We start from the raw sequence: 12,805 nt of genomic DNA, 5'->3' as shown, positions 1-12,805 counted from the left end.
TACAGCTTTGGTGTGAGACTGGACTGTAAGTTGCAGGTGGCCATCTCTGTTCTTTGACCACCAGCCCTATGACAGCACTAGCTGTTAGCAGATGCTCAACATATTTGCTGTTGGATGAAGGACAGCATCTCCTAAAATGCTATGAATGAACTCTGAATGAAATGTTACACAACAGAACGAGAACTCCACACGTGTTCTCAAGCTAAAGGTTGGACAGAGAGGGATGCCCTCCTCAACAGTTGCCTGCTGTAAGTTAAAGGCATAATTATAAGTACATACTACTGCACACCCCTGAACCTGGGCACCAAAGAGAGAGGCCCTTGATTGGGAATCCTGTTTCTAATGGCAAAATGACCTTCTTCAGTTCACAAAGAGGTGAACTGAAAATTTTATGTAGCTTAGTATAGGCTGGGTAGAGCCTTGGAAATAGCAGCAGGAACATAGGTTCTGAATTTAGGATTAAACTATATGATCACTTATGTGGAAGTAGAATACTCTGTGACAGGAAGAGACAGAGACAGACAATGAGATAGACAGGGAAAGACAGAGACTGAATGATAGAACAGAGTAGGCAGAGGGAAGGAGGAGGGAGAGAGTGGGAAGAGCCAGGCAGGGTGAGCATCCAGGAACTGCAGCAGGAGGATATATACATATACATAGACATAGACATAGACATGGACATAGACATAGACATAGACATAGACATAGACATAGACATAGACATAGACGTACACGTACATGTACACATAGTGATAAGGACAGCCTCTTCCCTTCCCTCCCAAAGAGCAATCTTCTAGAGTGGTGGTTTATGGAGAAACCCATAATGCACTTTCAGGGAGTTTTCCATGGAACTTTCTGAGTAGAAAATGCAGACACTGGGGAACACTGTTGTGGGTGGTTGTATTCCAGGGGTTGCATCGAGAGAGAGATCCTAAAGAAATCACAACTCAGGAAAGAAATCAATGGAGCTTTCCTAGATGGGGAGGAGCAACTGGAATGGTGGGGGAAGGGGGCTAGATCTCCAGATTAGAATACCAGCGAGAACCCATGAAAATCACCCAAATTCAATTGTCCTTTTCTTTGGTGGAAATCGTCAGCCGACATTAGGAGTTTTCTCTGCATCATAATTCCTGTCAGGTGTTCCCAATGCCAAACATTTGCACGGCACTTACTGTATACCAGGCACCATACCACATGTTTTACCCAGACATCTCCATGTAATCCTCACTGTCATCATTGTCCTCATTACAGACAAATCAGAAACATCAGGGAGAAATTAGAGGGGCCACTGTACTGTGAGAGGTGTGGTCAGGATTTGGGTGTGGGTAGGTCGGCTCATGCTTCCTCCTCCACCCATGGCCCTTTGTACATGGCTGCCTATGTGAGCAAGACAGAGTGGTCTTGTGACCTTCTTTACTGGGTATCAGGGCTGTCGCAAAGCAGACAGCATACAATACTAACATTCCTGGCTGGGCAGGGCAGGAGACATTGGGGAGGGCAATTCATCCCCAAGGTGGCAGATGCATAGGGTATATGCGAAATTCCCCTTAGTTCCTAATATACTCTTCATGGAGAACAGGCACCTTCCAGCACACAGACCATACACACTCAGGTGTCATGCGGCAGCTGGCACGTTTAAAGTTCTCAAAAGAGAATTCCATTTTTTTCCATTAGGTCCTGTTGGAACATATAGGACCACTGGCATTCTACCACTGCAACCCATTCAAGTGGCAGAGTCACACAGCTCAATGTATAGTCATGCCACGGTAGTATTCTGCAATCTGGGTGAGGGAACATGGATGATGACTTCACAGTGACGTTCCAGAGCTTCATGCTACAATTCCTGGCTCCAGGCACTCCTGAAATGCTCATGGGATTGCACCAACTGAGCACCACTTGTCATGGGTGTCCCTTATGCCCTTGATGCTAGTCAGTCAGTCACCTAGATGTGCTCGCTAACTATATGAAGAGTTCATAGCTTGGTTGAATGATGGACCATTGCCTTGACTTCTAGGTGTGGGGTGGAAATGCAGGCTACCTACCTGGAATAACTTCGAAGACAAATTTCCCAGCTTCTTCGGGGTTTGTGGCGAGTTCTTTGACTGTACTGCCCGGCAGATACATGCAGCCCTGAAAGATCAAAGGTTGTGGGGTTTTTTGTGCAATCAGCAATTTCTCACCTGGGAAGCAGCTGATTCAGGAAAACCAATGAGATGCTAACAGTGGAGTAAGGAGGACAAGCAGAGCGCCTAGGAGAAGCAGGGCAAGGGCCTGACTGGAGATACCTTGTCAGAGAGCCAAGTCACCTCTACCCAGATTGCACACAATGTTTCAGCATCGCACTGGGCTTTCCCACACGGCAGTTCATTAGATCCTCACAGCCCCTGAGTGGCAAGGACTGTCACTCCCACCACTCAGAAGAGATTATATTGGGAGCTCAATGACAAAGCTGATTTCTCTAGACTTAGTTATTCCTAATTATATACATGTCAAGGTTGGATATTGGGTCCTAAGTTGTCATTATTCCAAACAGTCTAAACAAAACTAGCAGCAGTGAAAGTGTGAAGGATTAGAAGCTTAAGACATTTCTAAAATAGTATCAGAAGCCTGGAAGAAGAAAGCTTCCTGAGGTCTAGGAATAAAGATGTCTGAGAGAAAAAAAGAAAGAATCAGAAGGAAGTAAGTCAAGATGGAGGGAGGGGGCTGGGCCTTTAATCCCGGCACTTGGGAGGCAAGGGCAGGTGGATCTCTGTGAGTTCGAGGCCAGCCTGGTCTACAGAGCGAGTGCCAGGATAGGCTCCAAAGCTACATAGAGAAACCCTGTCTTGAACAACCAAAAAAAGAAAAAATCAAAAAAGGAAAAAATGGAGGGAGAGAAGTGTGAGGGAGGAGGGGGGAGGGAGAGGAGGAGGCAGGGATGTGGGAAGAGGTAGATAGATGGCAGGAGGAGGAAAAGCTTCCTGTCCATAAAGTAGAGCTCTGCAATCAATCCCTCTGCAGTCTTCGGTGCTGTCACCTGCAGGTCCTCACTGTCGGGAGACCACCTGTCTCACCACACAATCCTTATGTCACATGGCTGCTGTGCTAGTTTGAATTAGTGCGGCTCCAGAGGAAAAAGCCATGTCGTTTTTATACAGGAAGGAATGCCACCAGGAAGGGAAGTCACTCTCAGAGTACCTCTCTGAACTGTCACTTGATACCCCAAACCACTTCATCACCAAATTGTAAGGACAAAGTACTAGTGTTACTACATATATGTATAATCTGTTGAGCAACTGCCAGGTGCCAAACCCTGCTCACTGCTCCAAATGGAATTCATAAGAAAGACTGTTCTCCTGGCTGGAGAGGTGAGGAAACAAGGCTTCAAGAGGCTGATTAGCTGGCCTAAGACCACAAGTCACACTAAACAGGAAATGATGACTTGAACACTGGACAGCGAGAATCAGAATTCCTGGTCAGGATTTCCTAACCAGACTTACAGACCTGTCTCAGAGAAGCAACAGAATTCAAGTCATTCACACTGGGCATCCACAGTACCCGCAGATCCTCCCTCCTACTGTGCAGGGAGACCCTTGGACATCATAAACATCCAGGAGGGTGGTCAGAGGAAGACACCCCAGAAGATAAAGGTGGCACAGTGAAGAGGAAGAAGGGCCCTGTCACTAGCTGTGCCAGTTGTCCTGGATGGATTCTGGGTGGAGATGGGGCAAAGCCAGAGTGCAGATGGGGACACATTCAGAAGCTGTGTGTGCCAGGTACTAAGCACAGCCATCCCTAAAACTTACACTACATGAGTATATGGTAAATGATTTCGTGTTCAAAGAAATAATGCAGGCCTGAAGTGGCTCAGCAGTTAAGAGTGGCTACTTCTCTTCTAAAGGACACAATTTTGGTCCCCAGCACAGTGGCCCATAACTTCAGCTCCAGGAAACCTGAAACCTCGGGGGCCTCCTTGGACTCCTGCACTCATGTGCACATACCTCCTCCTCGCCCCCTGCATAATTAAAAAGCAAGAAAAGAAAGAGACAATGTTTCCCCAAGCTTGTCATTTCCTGTTCTTTCTATTAGGCCTGTGGTGTGATTTATCCCTGTAGTAGAAATTTTATGTAACACTGTGCTATTGCAAATCTTCTCAACTCTGTTTTCAGTGACACCATGTGGCACTTTGGTTTTTTTAAATTATAATTTTATTCTATGTGTATGGGTGTTTATCCTGAATGTATGGCTGTGTACCACTTACATACCTGGTGCTTGTGTAAGCATAAGAGGGCTTGGAGTTACAGACAGTTATGAGCCACCACATATGTTCTGGGAATCGAACTTGAGTCCTCTGGTAGAGCAGCCAGTACTCTTCACTGCTGGGCAGCCTCTCCAGCCCTCATGTGGTACTTTGAATCAATCATGAAACGAATATTTACACCACAGAAACTGGCAAGTTCTACACAAATTTTGCCATCAGGGAGTCCGTTGTTATACATTTACTAGCATACCACTGACAGGCCTGTTAGGCTAAATTCCAGCACTGGGGCATTTGGGACACAGGTTTTCTATAATGTGTGGGTGCCACACATTTCCACCAGCTGTGTGCAGTCCCTGTTTCCTAGCTTCACCTGCCACCATCTAGAACACTTTCCCTGTGTTAGCAAGAGGACATGGTGGATCATCAATGACCGTTGTATAACACTGATTACTACCGAGATCAAAGTTTTAATAGACGTCTATTGGGCATTGCATTTCTTTGGTAAATTTGGTCATTTTTTTTCTACTGATTTGTTTGAATTTTTCTTACAGTTTTGGAAGAATACTTGAAATATTAAGAACATTTGTTTACTAAATACGCACATAGAGCTTCCCATTGATTAAAGTCTTTTCATGCACTGATTTTTAATTTTGAAATAAGCCATCCTTGTTGCTTTAAAAAAAAAAAAACAGCTCCCCTCTGCCCATGCAGACAGCTGCTGTTTCTTCTGCATTTTTGCAAATGGGTGTTTCCCATTTAAGTCTTTACTTACATTCTGGAATGTGGAAATAGAGTATTACTTGTTTTCAAGAACCTAACCTGTAACTATAACTTCAGTTCATTTTCTAGATAGTTCCAGGAATGCCCAAAGTGTTACAAATGATAGTGTAGCTAGTAGAACACTGAATAAAAATGATGTTTATTTGAATGAAATGATGGAGATTGCACAGAGATTGCAGAACACCCACCAATCTGTGGTTTGAGATAATAATGTGACCATCAGTTATATTTCCAACAGTAAGAATTTTTTTAATTTAGAACGTTTGCCAGGCAGTAGTGGCACATGCCTTTAATCCCAGCACTTGGGAGGCAGAGGCAGATGGAACTCTGTTGAGTCCAAGGCCAGCCTGGTTTACAGAAAGAGTTCCAGGACATCCAGGGATACATAGAGCAACCCTGTCTTGAAGCAACAACAACAAAGTACCTTAAATTTCATAACATTTATACAATCTATTATTTGCCATGATTATTGAGTGTATTGTAGAATAATATTCAACACTAAAGGAATAATATTTGTGACATATTGTCACCTTTATTAAACGATATCCCTATTTCACACTTTGGGAAAACTTTCTAAGTATCTGTGGACAGGGAATGCTGGATTTAGACAGCTATTTCTTGAAGGGAATTGTGAATAATTTTGTATTTGTGTTTTTCTGATGATCTAAATTTCCTACTGTGCACAATTAGAGCTTTTATAATCAAATATGCAAAGCAACACACAGTAAAAATAGATCCTTAACAAGGAATTGGCCAGGCATTGGTGGTGCACGCCTTTAATCCCAGCACTGGAGAGACAGAGGCAGGTGGATCTCCGTGAGTTCGAGGCCAGCCTGGTCTACAGAATGAGTGCCAGGATAGGCTCCAAAACTACACAGGGAAACCCTGTCTCGAAAAACTAAAAAAGAAAAAAAAAAAAAAACAGGAATAACCATTCTATCCCTACAAACAATCTGTGTTTTTTAGACCTGAAATGAGTGTGTTGTTTTAGCAGCAGCCTTTTTTTTTTTTTTTTTTTTTTTTTTTTTTTTTTTTTTTTTTTTTTTTGCAGCCACTTGGTAGGGGTTGTGCTGTTTCCTCACTTGGCCTCTTGGTCTGATTACCATATTCACAGATTTTGTAATAAACTGTCCTTGCGGACTTAGGACATAATTGCCTACTCATCTCTGGTCAATTTAATCACGAGAAACCATGAGGTGAGCTTCTCACACAGGGAAGAAGCCAGGAATCACGCATGACTATGCTACCCTTGTCACTAGTTTGTTTTTACAAAGCAGGTTTTCACGTGTGCTTTTTATTATTAGATCATGTGACAAGCACAGGCCAGGCAGCACTGCCTCATTTTAAACAAAGAAGGGGATCCAGAAAAGGTGCAGATAATTGCAGTCCCAGGAAAAAGAGCTCAGTACTCCGTGGGAGGCACCACCCCCTTCCCACATTTCACCAAGACAGCCACTACCCAGCGGACCTTTCGGTGGGCTTGGGGTGGCCGAAGCGGCATTGCCTCCCAGAGGGTTCTCACATTAGTCTGATGCACCAGCCACCGTGATCTTGTCCCGTATTTGCTAGACTTGACAAGGTCTGTGTTGTTTATAAAGAACAGGAAGTCCAGTCACCACACACAGATGTCCGAAAAAGCCTGGCGAGGCGGAGTCCCGGTGGCTGTTTCATTTTGGTTCCACCCATCTGCTTGTCCGTTCACCTACTTAGCCACCCCCAAATCTATACATATCTTATCTTTGCCTTCCTAATTTTTGTAGAATTTTCTCTAACACGTTCTAGTAAAGCCCTTCACCCTGCTTCCCTCATCAGATATGCTGCAGTCTTGGGTGCTAGAGACCTCAGTTGATACTCGAGATCCCATAGTCATGGCTAATGGTGGCTTGTCACACTCTCACTCCCCACTGTGAGCGTCAGAATAGAGGGGACAGGGAGAAGACACAGACCTGACGATGAGGATAAGCCGTTTTGAAGACATAGCCTCACCCTCAAGTGCGATGCTGTCCCTCTGCTCTCAATACCCTGACTCTGACCACTGACCTTCAGCCCAAATCTCTCTCCTAGCACCCCAACCACTATCTATACTACCTGTGCTCCTGACTCAAGCTCCAGTCTGCTTTAGGATGCACAGAACCATCCGTGTACAGCAAGCTACAGACTACCTCCCAGTTCAGAATCCTGCCGTGACACTCATAGCCTGCCCCCTAAACCTACAGCCCGGCCCTCACTTCTCTGACCTCTTCCCCTCTAGTTCTCAGCACTGGTTCTGTTCCTGCTACCCGGAACCCCTGGTGCTTCCTACCCAGGTCACACATGCTCCTCTAGTCTGTGTGTGGCCGCTCCCTCGCCCAGGAGGCTCTTGTCCCAGAGATGCCCCTAGAAACCCTCTCTCCCTAGCATTGCCACCACCTGTGTGAAGTCAGTCTGCACTTGTCCTCTTTCCCCTGCTTTAATCACTGATCTACTTTAATCACGTGTCTACAATGGTTAAAGGGTGTGAGAGTGTTTACGCATGAATGTATTAGGCGTTAAACACAATAGCTGTTCAATACCTATTTATTGGCCAGCAACAGCAACAAGCCCCCAAATCAGTTCCCCTGAGATACCAAGATGGGTTGCCATCTCAGTGTCACCATTATAGTGTGGGACTGGACTTGGGGTGCGCTAGGAACCCTGCTGTGCTAGTGGGGACATTTCTGCTGCCTTCACACTCCTGAGTGTGACACACAGAGAAAATCTATGGCAAGGCAACAGCACCACCCAGGTGGAGGTATCTGGCCCCACTGAGGAGGCCTATAGGAGTGAAAGCAGCCAGTGAGCCCCTGCCCAGCTCCTCTGGGCCTGAAGCAAGGACACACACCCAGCAGGTACCTGTGCCTTTGAGTCCTCTTCGTCCTTGTAATAGTAGAGGTGCTGAGCTCTGAGCACGAAGTACCGCTGCTGCCAGTTTTTCACGATGGACCTCTGTTTCTTCAGCCAGCCCATCTTAATTGGCCTTTCCAGGGGGTTGGGGGTGGTTGGTGGGTGAAAAGCCGCCATCTGCTCCCCAGTCATCACACTCCTTGACCGAGCTATAGAGAAGAACAGACAGGCAGTCTGACTGAGGGACTTGAAGCAGGGAGTGGGGTGGGGGGCGGGGGGCTGAGAGGAAGCCCTGTTGTCCCCCCACACACACCCCAGAGAGGAGCTGGGCCCTACCCCTAAAAAGAGCCCAAACCAACCAGTGCCTGCAGTCCAGCTGCCTCCGGCCCTGCGAGCTGCAAAGCGGAGATTGGCTGGGGCCTCTGAAGAGGAAGTGGCCACAGCATCTGACAGAAGGTGCTTCCTTTTCCTGCGTGGGAGTAGTGTCTGACAGAGGACAAAATAATGCCCTGCTCTGTGTCCACACGGCTGCACAGACCACCAGAAGCTGCCTGCTTTTCCTCCATGGACCCTCTGAGGAGCCAGCCTGTAGCTTGGACCCCACAGCCCCTCACAGTCTCTCCAACAGACTGTATCCCCACGCCAGCACCCAAGGACTTGGCATCTCCTCAAGTTTCTGGCCAAGTGTCATCATGTGCCCTCTGGTCATCTGCCCACTGTGTTTACATCACTTTGCTGGGCCGGGGGCTTTGGTTGATACCTTGGTCTTAAGCTTCTGGTCAGAATGTCACCACTAACAGAAGCAGAAGTGGGACATGAAGCCAGACCCCTCCACCCACTGCAGGCTACCATTGGCTTTTGGCTTCCTACAGAGTTCTGCCTGTCATTTGATCGGGTCTTCATCTGTGCCTCCATGGTGACTCCCACCCAGAACAACTATCTCCTTCCTTCCTTCCTGTACCACCAAAGTGACCCACCCACCCTGCGGGCTTCCAGCCAACCCTTTCTTCTAACACCTGCCTCTTTTCTTCTCTAGCCAACCCGCAGTGACCTTACAGTCAGCCTCTGCTCCTTGGAGCCTGTCCTTATGCTGCTGTTCTAGACTTGCCCACACCCGTGTCTGTGCTGGGCACTACTGCTGAAGCACGTCTCTAGCTCATTTCCCCTTTAGTTAGCATTGAGACATCAACAGTATGGCCGAGTTATCAAGTCTATTCTCATCATTTTTCCTTACCTGACTAGAGAACTGTCCTTTCCTAGTTTTTAGCTGAGATTTCTCCAAGCCCCGGTGTCTGTACTAGCTAAACTGGGTTGTTGATAGTCCTTTGGATGTGGAATTGTGAAAATTAAACAAACAACACCCAGAAACCCTTTAGCATGCCTTTAGTTAAGTATATGTCACTCTTATTTTTTGTCAATGGTGACTACATCTAACTATACGGACGGAGAATATCTTTAAGAGCATCCTCGGCTTCTCTCTCACTTCAGGCTCAGCCCTCCTGATTTCACCCATTCCTGTCTTTAGTGCATTTAACTGCTGGCTTCTCCCTGTTGCATTTGATTCCTGCTCACCTATCTCCCCTGGTCCCATGGCTCTCGGCCTTTATTCACATTCTCAGCATCCTTCTAAACACCAGAACTTTACACAGAACGGCAGTCTTTGCTCCGCTGACTGTATCACCTGAATAAAGCAGAGTGCTACAGTGCAGAGTGCACAGGACTCTGCCCCCTTCAACCCTGCGATCACTCTGAGCTCCTAGAAGACACTTGCGCTACAGCTTCATCCCTTTACTCCCACTAGGGAACTGGAGGAGTTGCAACACATGTTTGATTGAGCCTTCCACTGGAAAGTCATCAACACAGGAGAGCATACAGTCAGTGGCTGTGGAAGATAACTTTTCAGCTCGATGCCCATTTGGTTTGTAAAGAGATTGCTTTGTATCAGTGTGTCTTGACACCCTAACAACAACAAAAAACTTTCCTTCCAATCTTTCTTCCCAGCTATCTGCTCATTCCCAGAGTCTTTCTCTGGAGCTGATCAAAAGAACCACCTGGGTGGTACAGATGATGAACAGGTTCTGGTCATGGAGTAATGAGAAGGAGTGGACCTGGGTGAAAGACTGGAGACTCTGTGCAGCATTGTGTCTATCTATGTAGGAGTGTATCTTGAAAAGACTCATCTATACCAGGAAGAAGGCACACATGGACCAAAGTGAAAGTCATTCACACACAAACGTTTTGAAGAGGATGGAAGAGGGCAGCGATGGGCATTCTCTCCTGCTGTAATGGCCTCAGTGTAAGGCCGTTCCAGTGCAACTCGTGGCTGCCCATCTAAAGTAACATCAGATATGGAAGAGGATCCCTTTCTTGCAGCAGAGTAATGAGGAGCCTCCATAGGACCAAATGGAACCAACATGGAAAGAGAAAAAATCAGGCAAAGGCCATACGGTGTCTGTGAGGACTTAGCTCTCTTGAGCCACTCCCAGAACCCCACAGACCTTATTAGGATCACTTCTAGAGGCAAAAGACGTGGAAGATCTCAGAAGCATCCAGAAATGAGACAGGAATCAGGAGAACCCAAAAAGGTGAAGGTGCTGTAGATTGGAGGGTTTGATTAACATGAAACCCAGTGCTAGTGCATTCTTGTATACTTAGTTCTGGAGGAATTTCATGATTCTTTAGGGTGAAAAACAATAACCAAGCCCCAAATGATCACCCTTAAAAACATCTGTGCCCTGAAGAATGGCCTAGGAAAGGCAGGGAGGATGTGTGACAAGCCGGAAGTCAATCCCAGTACTGGGAGACAGTGACAGCTTGGGGCATGGTGAGCCAGCAACTGAGCAGAGGAGCTCCCTGCCCTGTCTTAGCCCCCAGTCCTGGTCATCAGGCAGGCCTCTTATGGATGGTACCAGTATGAGGAAGCAGCCTGGTGGGCCTTGGCTCTGACTAAAATTCTTCATTACTTCTTTGAACAGCCCCTCTTTGGAGGTGATCTGCTATTGTCAATGGTTAATTCCTTGTAGTGAACATGGCCATGGTGACAAGCTTTGCTGTTAGCTGGTCTTCACACCCATGGCAAGTGTGCCCCTCAGGGAGGAGGTATGAACGAGGTAGGCATGGGCTTCAGAGCAGGCTCCAGGGGACAAGGGAAGGAGAGTGAGAACACAGATACTCGGTGTTTGTAGAATTCCCTGAAAGAGCAGGGTGACAGTTTCAATGAGGCCACCCTCATTCTAGTAGAGAGAAGAAGACCAAGTCCCCAGCTTGCACTGTGCTAGACGATACAGCAATCAGTGTAAGTGGCTGCAGGCAGTTAAATGCATTAATAAATAGGATTAAGTAAAAATACATTTTCATCAGCCATATTTCAAGTACACAGTAGCCAATGGACTAGTAGGCCCAGAGAAGTGACCTTAGGTGTAAAGTGAGGCTACAACTTTCTTCTGAAAGGGAAAAGGGACCCATTTCATGTTACTGAATGAGGCCGGGGGCATGGGAGGGACCATAAAAAAAATAAGTATGTTCTGCAATTTGATTGTCCATGCTGAATTTTCATCTGCAGTGAGAGATGAGATATAGAAGATGCACGGCGTACCCAGGGTTTTATTTCTGCACAGAAGTTAGCTTATTTTTGCCCCCAGTTGGAACAAGAGAAAATTAAAGAAGGAAGTATGAGCAGAGAAGTTGCCTCGGAAACACTGTCACTTCCTCTTCGTCTCCCATCTGCTGACCCACTGACCTGAAAAATAACCACAAACTTTCCTAGGGCCCACCTTCTAAGTATCTCTACTATGTGCTCTCCTGTCGCCCTGCTTTAGGGGTCAAGGCTCTGCTTTAGGGGCCTGTGGGTGTGGGGAGGAGGTTCACCAGGATGGAAAGCTGGGAGAAACAGTCGTTTTCTCACAGTGATCTTGCATCACCATGAAAACCGGTCTGAATGGACTAGAAAGGGGAGGAGAATTCCTTCCATGCCCCTCCATTCTGCTCTATTGAGTTGCAGACCCATCACCCGGCTGCTTACAGGCACCAGGGAAATTCTTAAGTTCACTCACTGGTAGTCAAACTTACCCCACCCCACTTCACACCATCTACCATTCCTGTCTTGTATTCACAAAATACCCCAGCCTGCCCACTTTCACTGGCCTTGATAACTGGCATTCTATGACTGTCTCTATGACTGACCTAATAGGCTACGGCTCCTGCAGTCAGTACAGACGAGATTGCTGATGCTGTGACCCTTCTTAGGCACAGACTATGTTTGTCTCCTGACCACAAATCTCCCAGGAGCCTCAACACCTCTCCTAGAGGATCAAATGTAAACACCCTGCCCATGAACCTGGGGTCTTTGTGGCTTTCTACACATTTTCTGTTCTTCCTACACATCCAAGGTCAGGGTAGTGTCATCATTGCATGAATTTCCTCTTAAGAAGTTCTTGCCCCTTTTGAGGGCCTTACCCTGCCTGGGGAGTGGAGGGGGGATGGCTAGGGGCAGGTGGGATGTTGGGGGGGGAGGGAGAGGGAGAAGGGATTGACATCTGAAGCAAGCTTGTTCCTAATTTGAACTAACAAAATAAAATAAAGAGTTGGTACATCAAATACAAAAAAAGAAAAGAAAAGAAAAGAAAAGAAAAAGAAGTTCTTGCTCACCCTTTGAGACTCACATCAGGCCATGCCTCCATGACCCAACAGCTAAACTTGGCAGTTTTTTAACCCTGCCCCCTCTTCACCAGGGGCACATACGTAGTGCAGCATTTGTTACCTCGCCTGGTAGTTTTCTTGCCCTGTCTCCCTCTCTGCTAGCAGTGTAAGAGGACAAGGATGCTGCTTCTGTGCTTGTCCTTGCCCATCCTGGATCCTGGATCCCAGTGGAGAACAGGCAGGAGGAGGGAGAGGGGTACACAGCTTCTGTAACAGTGGCCATGG

The 12,805-nt window shown here is 46.8% G+C and overlaps 1 protein-coding gene across 5 annotated transcripts in view; it reads right to left on the bottom strand.

The window, feature by feature from the left end:
* Positions 1–12,805, bottom strand: part of Arhgap25 (Rho GTPase activating protein 25) — a 97,849-nt gene that overhangs the window by 34,849 nt on the left and 50,195 nt on the right. For 4 of the 5 annotated variants that reach the window (XM_027428727.2, XM_027428726.2, XM_027428725.2 and 1 more), the window contains 2 exons: positions 7,892–8,091; positions 2,043–2,130 (listed from right to left, as the gene is read on the bottom strand). In XM_027428727.2, the coding sequence (XP_027284528.1) occupies positions 2,043–2,130; positions 7,892–8,074 (271 nt within the window). In that variant the 5' untranslated portion in view covers positions 8,075–8,091. Of the gene's footprint in view, positions 1–2,042; positions 2,131–7,891; positions 8,092–8,241; positions 8,570–12,805 lie in introns of those variants that run through there. The other variant, XM_027428731.1, reaches the window with a different exon arrangement.

This window comes from Cricetulus griseus, chromosome 8 (assembly GCF_003668045.3).
Source record: "Cricetulus griseus strain 17A/GY chromosome 8, alternate assembly CriGri-PICRH-1.0, whole genome shotgun sequence".
NCBI classification, from domain to species: Eukaryota; Metazoa; Chordata; class Mammalia; order Rodentia; family Cricetidae; genus Cricetulus; species Cricetulus griseus.
Note: the sequence above shows the minus strand (reverse complement) of the source record. Positions and strands in the feature narration are given on the sequence as shown.